This window comes from Pieris brassicae, chromosome 4, assembly GCF_905147105.1.
Source record: "Pieris brassicae chromosome 4, ilPieBrab1.1, whole genome shotgun sequence".
NCBI classification, from domain to species: Eukaryota; Metazoa; Arthropoda; class Insecta; order Lepidoptera; family Pieridae; genus Pieris; species Pieris brassicae.
Window position 1 is genome coordinate 15,515,148 of NC_059668.1, and position 21,153 is coordinate 15,536,300.

General features: G+C 35.8%; 3 protein-coding genes across 9 annotated transcripts; 1 reads left to right on the forward strand and 2 right to left on the reverse strand.

The window, feature by feature from the left end:
* Nucleotides 1–11: 11 nt before the first annotated feature.
* Nucleotides 12–16,169, forward strand: LOC123707925 (PAX3- and PAX7-binding protein 1). Of its 6 annotated transcripts, none has more exons than XM_045658228.1 (17): nt 12–254; nt 469–695; nt 1,006–1,133; nt 1,412–1,663; nt 2,193–2,334; nt 2,975–3,076; nt 3,241–3,379; nt 3,655–3,844; nt 4,629–4,752; nt 5,035–5,223; nt 5,758–5,933; nt 6,514–6,578; nt 7,409–7,572; nt 8,258–8,435; nt 12,530–12,663; nt 13,616–13,790; nt 15,466–16,169. In XM_045658228.1, the coding sequence occupies exons 2-17, from the start codon at nt 536–538 to the stop codon at nt 15,632–15,634; spliced, it is 2,487 nt and encodes an 828-aa protein (XP_045514184.1). In that variant the 5' UTR covers nt 12–254; nt 469–535; the 3' UTR covers nt 15,635–16,169. The 6 variants fall into 6 exon arrangements, with proteins under 6 accessions (XP_045514184.1, XP_045514185.1, XP_045514186.1 ...); XM_045658229.1 differs by having other exon boundaries at nt 12–200; XM_045658230.1 differs by lacking the exon at nt 12–254 and having other exon boundaries at nt 282–695; nt 15,466–15,538; nt 15,612–16,167.
* A 12-nt stretch (nt 16,170–16,181) lies between these two features.
* Nucleotides 16,182–19,139, reverse strand: LOC123707927 (protein arginine N-methyltransferase 9-like). The gene has a single exon (XM_045658234.1). The coding sequence runs from the start codon at nt 18,702–18,704 to the stop codon at nt 16,485–16,487; it is 2,220 nt and encodes a 739-aa protein (XP_045514190.1). The 5' UTR covers nt 18,705–19,139; the 3' UTR covers nt 16,182–16,484.
* Nucleotides 19,140–19,564: 425 nt separating this feature from the next.
* On the reverse strand, nt 19,565–21,139 carry LOC123707928 (RCC1 domain-containing protein 1-like). 2 transcript variants are annotated; one of them, XM_045658235.1, is made up of 3 exons: nt 21,013–21,139; nt 20,183–20,931; nt 19,565–20,096 (listed from the first exon to the last, which is right to left on the reverse strand). In XM_045658235.1, exons 2-3 carry the CDS (start codon nt 20,740–20,742, stop codon nt 19,625–19,627), a joined length of 1,032 nt encoding a protein of 343 aa, XP_045514191.1. In that variant the 5' UTR covers nt 20,743–20,931; nt 21,013–21,139; the 3' UTR covers nt 19,565–19,624. The 2 variants fall into 2 exon arrangements, with proteins under 2 accessions (XP_045514191.1, XP_045514193.1); XM_045658237.1 differs by having other exon boundaries at nt 21,030–21,089.
* Nucleotides 21,140–21,153: the final 14 nt, after the last annotated feature.

Sequence of the window (21,153 nt, forward strand, 5' to 3'; positions counted from 1 at the left end):
GGTTAAAGGCCTCGTTAGCTATAAAATAATAAGGCCACAAAATCTTCAAAAAAAGAACGTTATTGTAAAAAAATTGCACGCTTACGCCCACGTTTTAAAGTTTTTTTATGACGTCGCAAATGGTAATTTTGTGATGCGCTCGTCTAATCGGTGAACTGGCTCGATAGTCGATAAATACATATTTAATAGTTATATTGAATGTATGTGTATCTCTAATCTATTAAAAATATATTATAATGTTTGCCAAAAACATGGTAATATTTTTACGATCTTTATGTCTGTTTTCCTCTTCTACTAATTACTAATCTGTGTATAGAATTTACAAGACAATTCAAGTTCGCATTTATGTAAATTTACCGAAAAAGGACTTTAAATAACAATTCTCTTGTTATTTAAGAAGTAATAAATTTTGATATCTGAGGTGGCAAGAAGGATGTGTATTTCATTGCCGGTCCTTGTTAATTACAGTTTATGAAGTTTCCAAAGAAAATTGTCCCAAAATCAACAGCTTCTAACCTTCGGCTTAAGTAGTACAATGTCTTTATTTCGTAAGCCTAAAAAGATCCAGCGACGCGTGTTTTGTGCCGAAGATCAGGATGATAGCGATCCTGAGCCTCCACCGCCACCGACAATTAGTCATAAGAAAGAAAATAAAACTGCGAAAGGCAAAACATTGTTAAGTTTCGCAGATGAAGGTTTGAAATTGAATATAGATTTTTAGCCATAACCTCTATACCATTAATATTTTCATTGAATCATTGGGACTCCGTGTGTATTTGCCTGTCTGCTTTTTACTGTTCAATATACTAAATAACATTTTATGTAATTATACCTTTTGGTGAAAATTTACAAAATTTCACTGGTACTTTTTACAGCAAACAGAGAGGTATTTTTATTTATTATAAAACATTCTAATGCGTAATCCTGTCATTAAATATTTGTGCACACATAACCATTAGACTAACATTATGGTTGTAATAATCATACTAAATTTAAATTTTTCAGAGGATGAAGGTGAGGTATTTAAGGTAAAGAAGTCATCACAAAGTAAGAGGTTAGCAAAGCGCAGGGAAAAAGAAAAGCGTAGTCAACCTGATGATGATGTTCACAAAGTTGAAAATAATGGCATTGAGGTAATGAATTTAAATTTGAACATGAAAATCTAGTATTGTCTTTTGTTAAAATAGCTTTTACACATTAAGAAAAACACTTATTTACATAATTTTAACATGCATATACAGCATGCGTGGTCATGGTGACTGACCAGTGGTGAAGTTTTAATAATAATACATAGCTTTAATCCGTTCCAAAAGTGTTTTTCTTAACATGAAAAACTAACTTATAAAAATATTGTAAAGTGATAAAGTACCATCTAAAATTCTATGATTTTATTGCATCTTTTTAAATGTAGGAAAATCAAGCAGACGACAAAGATATTACTAAGAAAAAGAAGAAAGTATCCCTTGAAGGAATGATTCTGTCTGGAAGAGAGGCACTAGCTGCAGATGGGGCTGGGGATATTTCAGACGAAAGTGGCAATGAAGATGAGGATAGTAGGGGTTTCCACCAGTTCCGCGCGGAAACAGTCCGAGCGGCGCTGGCTGGTGCGGGACATATTCCCGATGCCGCACTCATCCATGCGGCCCGCAAGACGCGACAGCAGGTATGAGAGGTGAGGGTCTAGGAGGTGGCCATTGGATTTGACAACTATTTTTGCCATTTCAGATATTACAATCATGTGTACAATTGAAAAAATATAAACAGGGCTACATGGGATCTAATTTACATATTAAATGTACTTATTCATTAACTAATCTACACTGCTAATTAGTTTAATGAGTATTAAGATATTTCATTGTAAAAAAGCCCTGCACAAACTATGTGTATTAAAGTGGGTATTTCAGTACAGAAAAAATATTTTTAAACATTGAAACAATATTCTGTATATATGACTTATTTGTTTGGGTTGACTGCAGTTCTAACATGGCTTATGTAAAGTAATTAAATTTTAAGCTACCTCCTTGCTACCTCGATTTTATAAAAATCTCACATTGTTGACTAAATATAAAAAATGATTGTGTGTAGTGTGTGTACTTATAGTCGTGAAATTATATTTTAATTTGATTTTAATGCCATGTTGCATCAACCCAAACAATGTATTCCAAATCATCAGCAAATGCTTCCAATCTTAGGCTCGTGAACTTGGTGATTATATCCCAATCAAGTCTGATACTCCATCTGGGTCTCGATTGATTCATGAGGATGATGATGATGATGAAGAAGAAGGCAGAATTCAGGTCAGAGGGTTGGAGTTACCTAGTGATAAACCAAAACGTAAGTTCAGGTTAAATAATTTGTTTCTAACAACTTTATTATATTAGGGTGCTACTTATGGTGACGGGTCGTATTGAAATTTGTGTATTAGTCATATTAGTCTTACTAGACAAATCTTTGTTTTTAATTTATTTTTATTAATTACTCAAGATGTCATGGGGAACATGGTGTAATGGTTGCAGCTCCTTACAAACGTTGTTTAAAACAAAAACTTGGCAATTAAAAAGAGTGGAACAGAGTTTATTGCCAGTTTTTCTCTTCCATTCTATGACCTTGATTGGAGAACTGGCAGTAAATCTAAAATTAGAAGCATTTTATATACATATCTGTTTTTGACATTCATAAGTGTACATTGTGTTACCGACATGACTAAATGATTTTGAATTTTATTATGTAAGATAAGATGAAGGGGAGTGGCCCTGAGTTAACTAAATTTTTAAGTCATATAAAATAATCAATATTTGACATATTATATTACAATATTTTAAATAAAAATGTAATGGGAATGGCTATTATGGTAAAATATTTATAACATCTTTGTAGACAAGGTAATAATAATTTCTTTAAACAAGTGTGTTTGTCTTCATTTAATATTTGTTTGTATGTTGAATGTGTATGAAAAAAATGTGTTTTAAATCAGGTGGTACAGCAACATTATCAGATGAAGAGCTAAACAGTGAAGCTGAAGAATGGGAGGAACAACAGATGCAGAAAGCGGTGCCCTCTATTGTTGATATCACTGGTATGGTAAAATAATTAAAATAATACACTAACATGAGTATTTGTTTCTTATTTTCATCGTTTTTAGAATTTAATTGATATATATTTGTATTTAACTAATTACTAATGTACACCTTATTGTTGTAGTGTCTTATCAAATAAATAATTCCTTAATAAAATTGATAGGTGAAAGTGATTTGAATCCTTTCGCCGTGGCCCCCCCGCCCGCAAGACTTGAGGCTCCGCAGCACTTAAGGGCCCTCGGGACTCCGGCCGGGCCCCCGCCCACCACAGCACAGGAATTGGTGCTTGCTCTACAAAAAAGGTTATTGCTTAGAAATTATTTTTACTTATATGAATATGAAAATGAATTTGCTAGTAATCAAATTATTTTTCTTAAAACATTGAAATAGCATTAATAAACTTGTAACAGACAAGGAAAAATTGTGAATATCTTAATAAATCAAATGCATCAAATAGTTGACTTAGACCACACAAGCCTTTGAGACCTCTCAAAGGTTGCTCCTTGTAGATTTAGTAAGTGAATTTTATGTATAATCCATTTTTTATTAATACTAAAATAGATATTTTAATTCACAGGTTATCTGAGCTGCAAACAGATCGCCAAGAAACAATCAACAAAAGACAGACTTGCCAAGAAAGATTATTAAACTCTGCCCGGGTGAGAGAATCCCGCTCTGCCCGATGCCAGGACTTAGATGCTGCCTACAAACGGGCACAGGCTGTTCGAGGCTATCTCACTGACCTTATTGAGTGTCTGGATGAAAAGGTCTGTAACACCTAGATGTAGTGATTTAAGTTGATTTTGAATACCAGGTTTGCAATGTCATAGCACAACCAGTAATTGGTTCATTATAGTATTATTGTTGGGATGGCTTGTTAGATTTTTTTTAACAGTGCTCTTTTATATAAAACGTGAGGTTTTCAAAGAGGGGTCTGATAGGCTTTAGGCATTTATATATTAAATATAAGTTATTTTCTAAAAAAAAATATGGCCTTTATAGCCATTTAGGATACTAAAATAGATTTCATCCGTTAAAGACATATCATCTATATTTTTGCAAACTCGAACTCAAAATAACTTTATTCATATAAGTAAACTTCTGAACGTCAGAAAAGAAGTTAAATTAATCGTAAATTTACATTTACTACCAGTTCGCAAGTCAAGGGCGTAGAGCGGGCAAGAAACTTTCCGCCACACTTTAATCGCTAAGTTTTGAGTCATACAAATTGCTTGAACTGGAGCAAATCAATACCAAGGATTAGCATCATTTAAATATTCGTCAAATTTATAAAAAAGCTTTATTGATTAATTTACGTTTACCGAGGGCTTTGAATTTATTTAGTGATAATTCTCTACTCTCATTCGCTTGGGAGTTTGTTGCAAAAACGAATACAATTTCTATATAAGAAGTGGTTTATCTTCTGGAGCCTAGTTGGTTGTCTAGACATATATATATATTTATATATATATATATATATATAAATATATATCTGTATAATATAGTTTCATTTGTAAGTGAAACTCAAGTGTTTTTTTTTTCATACAAAAGATGCCCCAACTTGAAGCTCTGGAAGCCCGCGCTCTGATGTTTCACAAGCGTCGCTGCGATTTCCTCATCGAGAGGCGTAGAGCCGACGTGAGAGATCAGGCGCAAGATGTGCTGGCTTTAGTCGGTAAGCATTTTATTTGGTATGAGGAAATTCTCATAGTTTGTTAATTTAATATTTTTATATGAGTGCAATGAATAAATCTCTGAAGAAATCGACATTTTCTGTAGATCTTTTACTTTAGTTGACCTGGTGTGACTTACCAATGAACACATCCATTTAGATGCGTCTACTTAGTAGTCTCTCTGGCTTGCTGGTAACATGTAAAAAAATAGGATATGCCTGGAAGTTATTACTCGGAAGAGCATTTATATTTGAGTAAATTTTTAATAATTATGTATTCTACAGCTCGACCAGGCTCCATAAAGCCTCCAGATTCTGAAGAAAAACGTCGTCGCTGTGCCGAGCGTGAAGGGCGTCGGCGCGCGCGACGATTGAAGAGAGAAGCCGCTTCGACATCACATTTGCATCGGGACGGTGACTCCAGTGATGATGAACTGCCTCCTAAGGAGGGTTTACACGTTCAGCATGAGACCGGTATAAACTAATATATAAAAACTCCCTCTTCCATTTCAGTATTGTAAAGAATAAAAATCAAAGAAATGACTAATATAAAATAATAATATTCGTTGTTTGATGCCAATTACAAATCTGATTTGTTATAAACATTAATAATCTATGGCATCATGTTCTGTAATATTTAAGACCTCTCGGGTGATTCAAGTATCCATGAGAAAGACTATTTGTCTATAATTCTTTCTGCGAAAAAATAATGCCAGAGTTTATAACCAGTTCTCATTTATACGGCTTCGATTTGATGTTTAAAACTATGAGAAAAATATAATTTAATTTTTTTACAATACAATATTAATAATACTAGCTCATAAAATAACAAATGTAACTAAAATTTAAGTTATTTAAAAAGCCAATAAACAGAACGTAGCAAACTAATATAATTAAAATTAAACATGGATTAAGATAATTATGTACTTCTGGATCTGGCAGTACATATAATTTTAGAGTATTTTTTACCTTTATGATTAAAACATTGTTTTAAATGAATATTTTCAGATGCAATTCGTCAGTTGTCGTCGTCTTTATTCGCGGATGCATTGCCGGCATGGCGTAGTATACGGGGTATTTGCACCAAGATGGCGAGATGGAGACGGAAACACAGCACCCTGTATAGCGATGCCTATATCGCTGACTGCTTACCGAGGCTCTTAGCGCCTTATGTAAGGCATCAGGTGAGAAATAATGTACTTTAAACTAGCTGTCCCCTGCGGTTTCACCCGCTTTACTTTCATCGTAGCTTGATATTAGGTCCGTATTCTTGCAACCAGTTTCCAGACCTGTCAAAAGATTTTTTCTATTGTAATTTGACATATGTGATAACGCGCTAGCGGAGGCCGTGACTAGGCTATACGGCTTAAGTATTGAACGTATCTAATGAACAAAAACAATTTTAATTTGCCTTGCCTTTGCCGTCTGTTCTATAAAAAACTAAAATAAATTTAAAAGGTGGGTATGTGGTAGTGTACCTTTAACGCTAGCTAGAAAGATATCTGATTAGTTTCAAACAAGTTGTTCGGTGTTATACTGTACTGATCAACCCTTTATTTTTTTAAAATTTATATTTGATATATACATATAACGAAATACCGTGTTTAGTTAATGTATTATTAAAAAAGAAAGCCTGCATAAATGCCAAAAACTGATCGTTTTACTTTATTTGCTTGTAAATAAAGAACTAAATCTCAATTAAAATCAAATTTAGAGATTGTGTATATGTCCCAAGTAAAACTTACAATAATTTTTAAATTTCAGCTCATAATGTGGAATCCGCTGGCGGATGTAGATAATGAGGACTACGAAAAAATGGACTGGTATAAGTAAGTACAAAGTGTGGAGATTTTTCTCTTCGGGCTTTAATTTTAAGATGATTTAAAAAAATGTGTGCGTGTACCTACACACGGAAGAAGAAGAAACTTCTTTATGACCTTAATTAAAAATTATCTACTATATGCAACTTTACAGAAACTGGGTAAATAAAGTTAAATTAGATAAAGTTTAACAAAAGGCTTTTATTATCATAGACATGAATATAAATAATACAATTATTTCATTTTACCTTACTAAGATTATTACAGAATTTCATTAATTGTAATAGAATTATTACTATCATTGTTAAACGACATGCTATCTCTCCTCCGCTGGAGAAAGTACTTTTCGAATAAACCCTGGTAGGTAAGTAAAAGATGACGCGTAATGAAAAATGTGACGGTAATTTTTCAAAAAACGGTCTTCCAACGCCGATAAAGTTTCACTTCAACAATTGTCTCGAACCTATTCAGAAAATTATATAATTTGTTTCGCAATACTTAAAATTCGATTACTCGTAATAATTAGGAACGAGATAATTGTTACAGAAAATGATACAACACGAGGCTTACCATTTCTTTTACATGAAACTTTCGAAACCATGGTAACAAAGATGGTACAATCTAGAACTATCCGTCGAGGTATTTCTGACTGAGAGTCTTACAAGAAAATACCGTACTAATTCTTAAAAGACCGGCAACGCACTCGCCATATCACCTAATATCAAACGAGCCTCGGGTCGGTTGTTATTATATTATATTATATTACTTAATCCATTCCAGCTCAATACATTTAATATATACGAACTATTTATTAATATAAAAATAATTGTAAATTCCAGATGCCTCATGATGTACGGAGTACGATCTGAAAAGCTTTCAGACGATTCCGAGTCTTCAGAGGAGGATGTGACTCCCCAATTGAGTGAGGGAACGGTGAGAGATGATGTGGATCTGATGCTGGTACCCACCATACTTGATAAGGTCGTACTGCCTAAGATTGCAGGTAGATGTGGTTTTTAAGGCATTTGAAGTTAAATCCCAAAGGGGAATGGGGCCGACACACTTTGTCATAGATTAATTTTGTGTTGCAAGAATAAAATCGCTTTATGCACCTTAACTAGATGGTTAAAGTATTCACTTAATCTACACTAAACTACCGAACCGATTTTAATATTTTTTATCATGACACCCTGCGATCAATAAGAGCGGCATCATCTCACAATATATAGAATACTTAGGCCATATCAAAAGTTAATTCTAGTTCTATCAAACCATTTGACATGACAGCCTTCAAGACGAGATCGTTACTTGATACGAGTTAGAATATGGATCTTGTTGTGTTGTAGTAGAATTTCATGATTGGTGATTAAGTTAAATTATTATTGTCTAGATCACTGAAAAATTTAGTTCCGAAAAATTCCTGCATTTCACTATTAATTCTTACTCTAAAGGTTTAAAATTAAAAATAATTTATGTCAGAAAATTATTACGCAGTAATATTACACATCAATTAATGCTAATTCAGAAATTTCTTTGACCACCAAGACTTCATTTATAATTAGTTTTCGGCTCATAGAATGTTTAAAATTAAAATTGAATACATTTTTGCACACGAGCCGTACTTAGTTCTATATCTTGTCTCTGGTTCTTAAAGAATGCAGTAAAATAAATGGGTTTTAATTTAACAGAGATTGTCGAGAACGCCTGGGACCCGATGTCTGTCCGTGCGTGTATTCGTCTACGTAATATACTGGTTCGAGCTGCGACTCTACCTGTCAGGTCTTCTCTAGAGAAGCTCTCTGCGGCCGTCAACTCGCGACTGGCTTCATCATTGGCAGCTGATGTTTTTCTACCGCCGGCACCTCAGTATGTTACCATTTGTAATGATATCAAGCAAAGACAGTTGAAATATATTTTTGGCGGTCTATTTAGGCTTCCAATAACGTCTAAATTTCTTAAATGTTTGTCACAAATGTCTTGGAGACCTTAGGTACGTATATTAATTTCAGTAGTTTTGTATATGATTTTAAGTTCGTTTAATTTTTCTTATTAACTTTCATTTATTCACAAACAAATGTTGTAGCACTTACGAAAAAAAATCAGTACAATTATATTAAATAAAAAAACAAGAAGGCGGCGAACGTCCAGACAAGTCAAGCACTGTAAGGAAAATAAATAAAAATTAGACGAGACTATTACTTAGTCAAGACAATTGAATCGAGGATTCAAATGAAACAAAATTTTTTGATGAAACACAGTTTTGGGACTAAACAGTTGTTCTTTCAAGATTTATGGCATATGGTTTAAATACGTACGGTGTTATTTTCTTTTGATTACAAAATTTTCCTAGTGGGAGTGCCATGCTGTTGCTTTCGGGCTTCAGCCAATCGGGCAGGCACGACCGGGGCAGTACCACTGTCTCACAGAAAACCGGCGTGAAGTGATGCAATAGGTTCATCTTATTGTACTCGCGTTTCGTGCGGTGAGTGAGACTCCCGGAGCCCATCAATTCCCCCCTCCCCCAGAATATGAAGATGCAGTTTAAACAGAGATTACCCCAGGGGGGTACCACACGTTTCCGCTGTGGAGAATCCCCCTCTGAGCGTCCATCATCGGAACAATCAGTATTCGGTGGTGGATGCACAGGCTGCCCTTCGTATTCTGGGGTGGGCAAAAACTGCTCAAAAAACTATAAGTTTCGATCTCGGGGCAAACGGAAGAATTTACCGAAGGCATCCCCTTCCACGCTCTCAGTGGACTTTACCAATGTTAGGGGGCTCAACTCTAATCTTAACGCGGTTCACTTTCACCTCGAAACTGCGAAGCCGGCCTTATTCTTCCTTACTGAGACTCAGATATCCTTCCCGGCTGATACTTCCTACCTCTCCTACCCGGGGTACAAATTGGAACATTCATTTGTGCCGCGGGCGGGAGTTTGCGTGTACGTCAGAGAGGATATCTGTTCTCGTCGCCTCGGGTCGCTTGAAGGAAGGGACCTATCTAGCCTCTGGCTGCGCGTAGACTGCGATGACCATCCGCGATTCTACGCATGCCTGTGTAGGTCCCATAGCGGAAATACCGAAACTGAGCGACTCATTGAGCACATCCAAATGGCTACAGATTCCCTGCTCGAAGGGGTTCCTACCGCTGAAATCGTGATACTTGGCGATTTTAACGCTCACCATGCCGATTGGCTCGGTTCGGAAACCACCGATCACGCGGGAAGATCCTTTCACGACTTTGCTTTAGCTTACGACCTGTCACAAATGGTCCCTGCGATTACGCGAATACCAGATGTGGATGGTCATAAACCCTCTTTGTTGGACCTTCTGCTGACCTCACATCCGGAGACCTATCAAGTCTCTGTTGACCCGCCATTGGGTTCATCGGATCATTGTGTGGTCCGGAGTACTGTGCCTACTACGCGCCCTCCTAGGCCCCGTTTTTCGGGTTGTCGTCGTATTTGGCACTATCGGTCAGCAGATTGGGATGGGATGCGGTCTTTCTTTGCGTCCTACCCTTGGGGGCCTATGTGCTTTTCGTCGGAAGCTCCAGATTCCGTCGCTGCCTCTGTCGCCGAAGTGGTTCTACAGGGCATGGAACTTTTTATTCCATTCTCTGCGGTGCCGATCGGTGGCAAGTCACAGCCCTGGTTTAAGCGTTCTTGCAAGGCGGCATCGCGTCGAAAGCGAGAATGCTTTAATGCATGGGCGGAAGCGGCGATATCTCGTGATGCCAATACCAGCGAACATAAAAAAGCATATAACTCAGCCTCCAGGTCCTTCAAACGGGAAATCGCTAAGGCAAAGTCAGAGCACATCGCTAGATTTGGCGAGAGATTGGCCCAACTCCCTTCTGGGACCCGAGCCTTCTGGTCTCTCGCCAAAGCTGTACAAGGGAATTTTTGTCAGCCATCGATACCACCGCTGCACAGAGAGGATGACTCGCTCGCCCACACTGCGAAGGAGAAGGCCGACCTCTTGGGCTGTCTCTTTGCGTCCAACTCGACTTTGGATGACCGGGGGAGATCACCACCGGCGATTTCGCGGTGTGATAACTCAATGCCGGAAATCACATTCCAGCAACGTGCTGTTCGCAGAGCACTATCTTCCTTGGACATTCATAAGTCGAGCGGGCCGGATGGTATCCCTCCAATTGTGCTGCGTACATGTGCTCCTGAGTTGGCTCCGGTCCTGACGCGCCTTTTCCGGTACCTGTACTCGCTCGGCACTGTCCCGAAGTGCTGGAAGACCGCTTCGATACATCCGATCCCTAAAAAAGGCGATCGCTCTGATCCATCCAACTATCGCCCAATCGCAATAACCTCCTTGTTCTCCAAAATAATGGAATCCATTATTAATGGCCAGCTCTTGAGTTATCTAGAGGGCCACCAGCTGATTAGCGATTATCAGTACGGCTTTCGTCGTGGTCGTTCAGCTGGTGACCTTCTAGTATACCTTACTCATAGATGGGCAGAGGCAACTGAGTCCAAGGGGGAGGCACTAGCGGTTAGTTTGGACATAGCGAAAGCCTTCGATCGGGTGTGGCACAAAGCACTGCTCTCGAAGCTACTAGCCTACGGGCTTCCTGAGAAATTATGCGACTGGATCTCCAGCTTTCTAGCCGATCGGAGCATCAAGGTCGTCGTCGACGGAGCATGTTCCGACCTTAAACCCGTGAATGCTGGGGTCCCACAAGGCTGTGTTCTGTCCCCGACCCTGTTTCTTCTGCATATCAATGACATGTTGCAACTTAGCAACATTCATTGCTATGCGGACGACAGCACTGGGGATACTCTTTACACTGGCCGGGCAGGTATTTCTCGGGCAGTTGTTGATGAGTACCGGAACAAACTTGTGTCTGAAGTCGAAACTCTTTTACGTGGAGTCTCGGACTGGGGTAGACTAAACCTAGTCCAATTTAACCCCAAGAAGACACAAGTTTGCGCGTTTTCCGCGAAAAAAATACCCTTTGTCGCTACTCCTCTTTTCGAAAACACTCTTCTTGAAGCCACAGCCAGCATCGGAATACTTGGCGTTGACATATCGAACGACGTTCAGTTTCGCGGTCATTTGGAGGGAAAGGCTAAATTAGCCTCCAAAAAGCTTGGTGTGCTCAGCAAGGCGAGACGGTACTTCACTCCGGGCCACCGCTTGCAACTCTATAAAGCGTAAATACGGCCCCACATGGAACCTGTTCTCACCTCTGGGCGGGGGCTCCCCAGTACCAGCTCCTTCCACTTGACCGTATCCAACGAAGAGCGGTTCGAATCGTCGATGACCAATCCCTCTCCGAGCGGCTCGATCCTTTGGCGTTGCGTAGAGATGTGGGGTCACTCTGCATCTTCTACCGCATTTACCATGGAGAGTGTTCAGAGGAGTTGTTCGGATTAATACCTGCAGCTGAGTTTCAGCATCGGACGTCGAGGCAAAATACAAAATTCCACCCGTATCACCTCGACGTCCGACGTTCCACGACTGAGCGTTTCTCAAGGCAATTTTTGCCGCGCACCACCGCTATGTGGAACCAGCTGCCCACTGAAGTATTTCCGAACCAATTCGACTTAGGGTCCTTCAAGAAAACAGCGTACAAATTCTTAAAAGGCCGGCAACGCACTCGCGAGCCCTCTGGCATTGAGAGTGTCCATGGGCGGCGGTATCACTTAACATCAGGTGAGCCTCCTGCCCGTTTGCCCCCTATTTTATAAAAAAAAAAAATAAAAAAAAGAACTCAAACAAATGCTACATAAATAAATGAATGTGGGACAGTCTACGCTGAAACACAATGACCATAGACAATCCGTGCTTAAATACGTAAATTTAAATATATCAGTCGCTGATTAATTTTGATATACATTTTGACTATTAAGCTTTTTTTTCATTTGCATTTTACCTAAACTTTTGGTATTATCCAAAAAATCTATGAAAACCATATCACTAATTTTATTTTATTTTACATAGATTAGCGGACAATGCGGGCGGTCAGTTTTGGAAGAGATGCTTAGGCGCAGGAGTCCGATTACTGCGAGCTTCGCTGTGTCTTTGTGCACCGCCGGACATTCTTAGCGGAGATCATTTGGCTCTGTCACTTATTGGTATGTACTTTTATTTTGTAGACAATGCATAGGGAAATTCACAATTCAAAGTAGTAATCATATTAGAATATCAATAATTAATGTGTCAGATTGATCATCTTAATTTTGACGTATTTGGGGTTAAGACAATGCTGTTTGTCTTTACAGTAAGTAATTGCTGCGCACTTAAAGAGAGAATCCATTAGCGCACAGTAATGATTTGAAATTCTCAGAGTTTAAAGCTTAAGCCACGAAGCCAACACTGCACTGTATTATTATTTTTCATATATCACCTATTATAATTTTATGAAATATTAAACTTTTATACTTATTGCAAAATTTTCCTTTGTGAACCAAGTTACTAGGACGTACGTACAAAAGTCTTTAATACGTACCTACCGCTCGCTTATCTGCTCCTTTTAATGCTCCTGGGAATAGGCTACCTCACTCTTATTTAAAGACAAAGAGAAAAATGTATATATGTCACAGCAATCCTACTTATAGTAATTTTGTTTATTATGCTCTTAAGTTTCTATTTACTTTTATTTTATTTTTTTCCTTGCAAATATGTAATTGCTATGTTCTTGTATAATTTAACACACACATATAAATTTATTATGTATATTATTTGTCTTTCTATTCTATTTCCTGTATCTCTTGAGCATTATGCATGTTGTTTTAGAACTTATAATAGAAATAAAAACATGGGCCGAGGATCTATAAGAAATCCTGGTAAAAAATGCTGTACTAACAATTTAGTCAAACAAAGAACAAATCTATTTAAACTGAACTACTTATAAAAAAGATAAATTTCTACAAGGTATTAGATGCTATATATTGTAATATAATGTGTACGTCCTAAGTCAAAAATTATAACTTCGGGCATCAAACATCTATCTTAAGAAATAAAAAGTGTAAAACCATAATGTGAAAAAAAATCCTTGTGATTATTCAGTATGCATGATGTCCACAGAGACCCTTTGCTGCGCGGCGGGAGCAGCACCTGGGCCGCAGATGAGTGCGGCGGCTGCAGCTCTCGCGAATACGCTACCCCGCACGGGACCCCTGAGGACTACGGCTCTCAACCGGCTGGCCAAGCTGGCGCACCTTGCCCTGACGAGACTGCAGACTGACAATCCGCTGCATTTGTGAGTATGATCGAAATCTCTTGGTCCGATTCCAATTATAAGAAAATAAAAAAAAGTATTATCTCCTAAATAAATAACAATTAATTAGTAAATTATATTAATTCAGGATAACCCCTTTTCGGGGCGAAAGTAATTCCCTTGACGAACCACTCGAAATCATTCTCCCGCTACCTTTATTAATTCGTAATCTCGCCTTGCGGAAGACACCTATAGTTATTTTAGGAAATGATACCAAGACATCTGTAACTTGAATTTATAATAATCCAATGGCGCCACTGTCTTGGCCTCATATTGTATTAATTTCTGTGATATTATATATATGAACAGCCCTCTGTGCCTGATTGGGTTTAAAATTGCTTATTTCCTCACTTTCAAGTTAGAGTAAGTATTTTAGGGCTCTTGTTAAATGTATCCGTAAATTAACGCACTTATGAGTCACTAGGTCAAGATATAAATGATCCGAATTCGAAGTAAATCTAAATCTATATGTATGTATCTTATAAAATATTATATTATTATATATTATATAAAATCTTTGAATATCTTTATTAGACGTATATAGACAACATTACAACTAATATATGTGTACGGTTCCTGGGTCAACGGGATGCTTCAAATAATAGAGATTTATTGATTTACTCTATATTTACCACTCGCGTGTTACAACGTATGACGTGCTAATTGCTATGTACCGAATGAATACAATTTAACAGTCAAAGAGAGTGCCTACGTCTGGCTATGCTCTCGGGGTGTAACTCCCATGATTTAGTTAATCGCTATGAACGAATAACTGTATGTAGAAGAGAGTGCCTGCGTCGGGCTATACTCTCGGGACGTAACTCCCATGATTTAGTTAATCGCTATGAACTAATAACTGTATGTAGAAGAGAGTGCCTGCGTCGGGCTATACTCTCGGGACGTAACTCCGACGATTTGGGAAATCGTCACGCTTATAAGTGATCGAAATGTACAGCCATGGCACGTACAAACATAGGAAATCATCATGCTTGTAAATGAGCAAGAATGTACGAACCTTGGCACGTACATGGGGATCATCACGCTTATAAACTAAGAAAGCCTGAGTGAGCAACATGTACAGCCTTGGCTCGTACAATATGCATATAATGTATACTTTTAAGTAATAATACCCGCATCCTTAAAAAATATAGGTACCAAATAAAATATGATTTTCTATTGATTAACATGTACAATTAATTATTAACTTATAAGCTTTCAATGTGGATTTTTTCATTGATGTATAGATACAATTAAAAAAAAACAAAATCTCCATTTAATCATAGAACAGACACAAAAAATAAATCAATGGCGCTACAACTTTTTAGGTCTGGGCCTCAAGATTTCTGTATCTGTTTCATGATCATTTGTTAATCTAATAGGCAAGTAGATGATCAGCCTTCTGTGCCTGACGCACGCCGTCGTCTTTTTGGGTCTACGGCAAGCCCTCCTTACGATCCTCACGATGTTTTCCTTCACCGTTCGAGCAAGTGTTAAATGAGCACATAGAAAGAAAATCCATTGGTGCACAGCCGGGGATCGAACTTACGACCTCAGGGATGAAAGTCGCACGTTGAAACCACTAGGCCAACATTGCTCGATAGAACAGACATAATAGTTTGTAAATTCATTCAATATTTTTATGCATTGTTACAGAAAGGCATTGGAACAAGCAAGAGCGGTACTGGCTGAAGCAAAAGCACTGGAATAAAATACTATCAAGGCAAATTAATGTAATTATTACTTTAAACATGTGTTATAATTATTTGACTAACAATATAATACTTCAAAATAATTTAATTTCAGCAATAGGCCTGATGGCAGAATAAAGTATTTAAAACTTGGTATTAAAGAAGACATACATTTTATTGTAATCTATATTTCTATTTTATAGACATAAACCACACTTCACCCACTAATACAATAAATTAAAAAAGGCATCATCACAATCATTTGCTGGTAAAGCACCTATTTGGTATAAAAAAAATATGAGACAGGATGGTCATAAGCTATGTGAGGTATATGATTGTCTTGTTTAAAACATTATGTTTACCTAAATACACTCAATATTAAGTTATACAGGTTACTTTGATTACCTATAATTAGCCTAAATGTAAATGCAGTCCAAGTAAAATATGGTTATGCAGAAAAAAACATGAAATATTGTTGCAAATAAACAATGGTTATTATTTTCCTGTGTGTAACCATTCACACTAGATTTATATATGTACTCTTAAAATTCATTTACCCAACATGAATAATAATGTACCATTACTTGCTGTAAGTGAGGCAATTTATCATGTAATGACAAATTATTAATATGATGAATAAAACATCTGGTATTTCTAACATTTATTTTTCTAAATTAAACCTTATACAAATATGATAACATGCTACAATGAAATAAATTATTAAAAGAAATATATATTCTTTTTACATCATCTACATCACAAGTTTTATAATTTTCTTGATACAGTAATTTAAATATTTTTTTATAGTGAGATCAGTTAACTGGTCACTCACATGTCAAATTAGACCTGTGAGGAAAGATAAAAACATCGCCAACAACATTTTCAATACTTCAGTAATAAAAACAATATCATATCAGATATATAATAGTATATATGATAATGTATGTTATGTATGTAAATCGTTTTCCAAATTTAAATCCTGTTTAGTCTATGTGGCTTCAACATCCAGCATCAATTTAAATGATCCATCAGAATCTACACAGTGTAAAATATTTGCAATATCCCCCTGCCTCATAAAAATATGAGGATCTGCTAAAAATGCTGTACCATCAATAAAGCAGTTTGGCCTTTTTGTAGAAATCTCTCCTAAGCTCTCCATCAATTCTATGTTATACCAGCAAAGTATACAGTTTGCATTTTCAGTTTTTTTAATGGCAACATTAATTACATCAGATGCCATATTCATGCACCCTCCTAAATCAGTTGGTGCTGAAAGAGGTATAAAGTCTAAAAGAGAATAATCAAGGCAAAAGTTCTGTGAAGCCTGGTATCTATTCAAATGCTGAGCAATCTTAAAATCACTAATATTCTTATCATACAGTCGGTTATTAGTATCTAAAGAATCACATCGAGCTATCTGAGCAATAAGTGAAATTTTAGTTGGTAAGAAGAGCCCTCCTGGCAAAAGCCTTGTCTGCTTTAAATATAGACCAACATCTTTATAGCGTAAATCAATATCTCCACCAACTTCAAGCATATTACAAAAGACTGCATGATATTTTTCGACACCAAAACTGTCTTGATTCCAGCTATCACCAATCAAATATGATATTTTTGACAGATCAATGTCATTAGCTTTAAAAACTTCATCCATAAAACTTTTATCAAATTCAGTTTTTGCACAGCAAACAATAGATTTAATCCCTCTTTTGAGCATCTGCATCCCAAAAAATGGGAATGGGCACAAATCTACTATGCTCATATCAGACATTTCTGTCATTTGTCCTAAATATACACAAGCTAGACCCAAACAGCTACTAATTTTTTTTAAGTATTCCAAATCATTTAAAAATCTAATCACTTCTGGTGAAACCCTAGTAATCATTTTATTTGATTCAGGAAGCAGAGTCATTTTCCCAGACTGTGAAGAAAATTTACATACAAACCTCTCGTCTTTTTTTACTCTTTGAGGTATTTTATCAAAGAATATTGCATTTTGCCAAGCTTTCGCTCTTGTGGGTGATTGTGGATCTGTAGACAATTTATATTTTTGCGTCAAATTTAAGTTAAACCATCCAATAAAACTGTTTACCTCTCCATCTTGTGTGACAGTCATTTGCACAATGGTTGGCTCTGAATTATTTAACTTATCTTCTATGTTGTTAATATCATTAAAGTCAATAGTTGTAACAGATTTTGGCTCTGTTATATATTTCAATGTTTTGTAAGACTGTATATCTTCACAGTCATAAGATTCATCATTAAGTAAAATATGTGTATTTAAGAAGGGAACATTCAAGATATCCTTAGTAGCTTTACAAAGTTGGTATTTGTTAATAAGCTCATTGCATTGAACACCGATAACAAAAAACTCAGCAGAAGATGGTAAAACTTTTGCATTTTCAAATAGCAGATTTTTCCATGCATGATGTAGAGTTGTTAAAATATGTTCTCCAAAGAGCCCAGCATCGAATAACTCTGTGATAAGGACACTGCATTTGCCACCAATATCAGTATCATGTAACACTGTCGAATTTTTATTGAGAATTATCAACTGATCTAGAGCATTATCATTAAAAACTGTATTAGCTATATTAGCCATTACTTCAGAGCTGTCACATGCTGCTATGGTTTTTGGATTACATTCATTTGCATATAGAGAAAGCAGGCCAGTACCACAACCGATATCCAATATACTGTCCTCTGTTGGTCTTATAACATCATGTATTGCTGCCCTGTAAGTATCATTTCGTATAACATCATTTAACATTCGGAAGTGCCATCTTTCAACAAGCAAATTTTTTACAGAATTTAAATTCTTTTCTGCATTAACAAAACCCGCATCAACTTTTAAAGCTCTATGAAACTGAAGCCATGCATCAGAATAGTAACCAAACTTGTAAAGATACTTTCCTAGTTCATTCAACAGGTACACATTTCCTGAAAATAGAGATATAGCACGCGAAAAATTTGAAAATATATCGTGTATTTTGTCAGCGCATACTAATACATCATTTAATTTGTTGATAACTAAACGAAATTCATCTTCGTAGAGCTCCTTCAGAGCTGGAAACTTTTCAAAAGCAATCAAATACATATCAAAAGCTTTAGTATAAGATTCATTTATTGTAAGTTGCCGAGCATATTCGATATATTGACGCGCGTTTATATCTTCAATATTGGCCATAGCAGAATTATTATATCTCATATATTAATTGTTAAAAAAACTGTTGAAATCACAAGGTAATTCCTTCTCGAACTCTCAAGAGTGAAGCAGCAACAGCTATGTTTCAATTAATAATACTCAACAGTTATTTGCTGATCGATATTTAATACTCCATAGTGCATTTTTTTCTCCTATGTAAACATTAACAGAGAAACTCTGACAATTGACTCAAGTCAAAGAAATGTCTTTTTCATGTTTGAATTTTGACGGTTTGACCAATACCGGCGTGTTGTTCGCATTAAATATCGAAAAGTGAAAACCTCTAAATCTTAAACTTGATTTTACAATTGACATACGAAAGCCGTACTTATCGCGTAAGTTATAAATCGCGACTTGGAAATAGAAAAAGCTAAGCTACTAATGTATGTATTGCCATTATTAAGCTATAAAATATTAGCTAAAGATTGGAAATACATAAAAATATTTCAATTAACTAACTCATGTTTTGTATTAATTGTTTAAACATTTACATATGATTATTAATTAACCTTATTTTACAGTTTGTATATATATGAAGATAGACTAAATATGCAAAATTTTAATAATGTGTAGATTTTATATACAGGCTTAAATTAACGCCTTACAAACATCAGTAATTCATTAGTATAATGAAGGGATTTGATAAGTTTAGAGTATTTACTGTACCTCATGGTTGAAAGACACTCTCAAACCACTATGCCAACACTGTTAAACCCTTTTGACAACCTTCTTTCTACATTCTTAGGTACATAACGGTCTTGTTATATGATCCAAGTTTTCCCTCCCCCCTGTGTATATATGGCATGATGTTTATATTTTGATGGATGTATTTTGCATGAAAAAATAACAGAAAAGAATCAAGATAGCTTTATAGATTTTTCAGTTTAATCTAAATATTTCATATCAAAAACATACATGAAAAGTTATAAGCTAGCCACAATAATTGTACTCCATGGACCACATTTTAGCTTACATTCTGTTTTATATTTATATGATTTCTTGAAATATACCACTTTCTGATATTCTTGTATGCATAAACCTAACTGTCCATATTTATTATTTCCACTTGTCCATATTGATCTATCTTCTAATAAAATTGCAGTGTGTCTGGTACCACAAGCTACATCAATAACATTTATGTGTATTTCTTGACCATCATCATCATAGATATCAACCAAGGTCGGTAAACCAAAAGTTTGTACATTTTCAGGCCCTTGTTTGATTCCCAATTGACCCATATCATTCCAACCCCACACATACAAGTCTCCAAATTCACTCAAAGCACAAGAGTGCCAACCACCTGCACTTATTTTAATAATCTTTATACCAGCAAGGGCTTTGACTTCTGTAGGAAATTCTAAATTATTCAACTCACCATGTCCTAATTGTAGCCTCCTAAAATATATGACACTTTAAGGGTAAAGAACTCCTTATTGGATATAAAATCATTTAAATTACAATGAAAAAATTACATAACTTACCGACCATTACCCCAAGTATAAATTTGACCAGTATCTGTAAGTAGAATTGCATGTTCATTTCCCAATACAACATCCACAATTTTTCCATTGCAATGACCAGTGTTCAAGTTTATGGGCAATATTCCACAATAAATATCTCCGTGATTTGATAGGTAGATACAATTATTATTTGTCAATACAACTTTTGCTATCTTTACATCAACATTTATTGGTTCAATAAATTTTATACTTTTATACTTATGTGTTTTCATATTATATATGAATACAATACTTGAGCCGGTTCCCACTAAAATTAAGTTGTAATCATTTCCACTGGTTAGAATGCAAGTATTCTTTAATTTTTCTGGAATGGGGATTTCTCTATATTGATTGGTATTAGTTTGATATGCTCCCGATACAAACAAACTGTCACCTTCACGAAACAAATTGTAAGACCAACAAATACATGTCACTTCAGCTGTATGAGGTTGTCCATTTTTACATATTGGTTTAAATTTGTCAAAAATTATATCTTCATGTAGCCACTGATGAAATAAGTTTGATCCTGCTACTTTATACATTTCAGGTTCTAGTGAAGTTTACAACAAACAATATTTTTGTACAAATTATGATAAGTTTAATGACCACTTAGTTAAAAATATTAAAGTCTTTACATGAATTATTAGTTGTTCTATCAGGTTTTTGGGGTTGCCTGAGTTATGATAAAATTCCATAAAATAAAATAAACCAGATGACTTTCTAGAGACTACCTGAAAAAAATACAGAAAATAATTCTTAGTAATATGCATTTTATAACTTTAGCTATCGAAAAAAAAAATAAATGGATTAACCATTTAACTTAAATTACAGTTGCTTTTTTTATATTTGAATAATGTCCATGATTTGCTTTGGCGAATCGAAAATGACAGCCGTATCGTAATTCGTAACAATATTTAGTTTTGATTTTACAATTATTCTGAACAGATTACTTC

Bases quoted from the DNA above. Each gene is read 5' to 3' on its own strand.
- LOC123707927 (XM_045658234.1), bottom strand. From the start codon at position 18,704: ATGAGATATAATAATTCTGCTATGGCCAATATTGAAGATATAAACGCG.
- LOC123707925 (XM_045658228.1), top strand. From the start codon at position 536: ATGTCTTTATTTCGTAAGCCTAAAAAGATCCAGCGACGCGTGTTTTGT. The intron at 3,380-3,654 runs GTTATTGCTTAG...TTTAATTCACAG, and splicing joins GTGCTTGCTCTACAAAAAAG to GTTATCTGAGCTGCAAACAG. The intron at 7,573-8,257 runs GTAGATGTGGTT...TTAATTTAACAG, and splicing joins CGTACTGCCTAAGATTGCAG to AGATTGTCGAGAACGCCTGG.
- LOC123707928 (XM_045658235.1), bottom strand. From the start codon at position 20,742: ATGTATAAAGTAGCAGGATCAAACTTATTTCATCAGTGGCTACATGAA. The intron at 20,097-20,182 runs GTAAGTTATGTA...CATATATTTTAG, and splicing joins TATACTTGGGGTAATGGTCG to GAGGCTACAATTAGGACATG.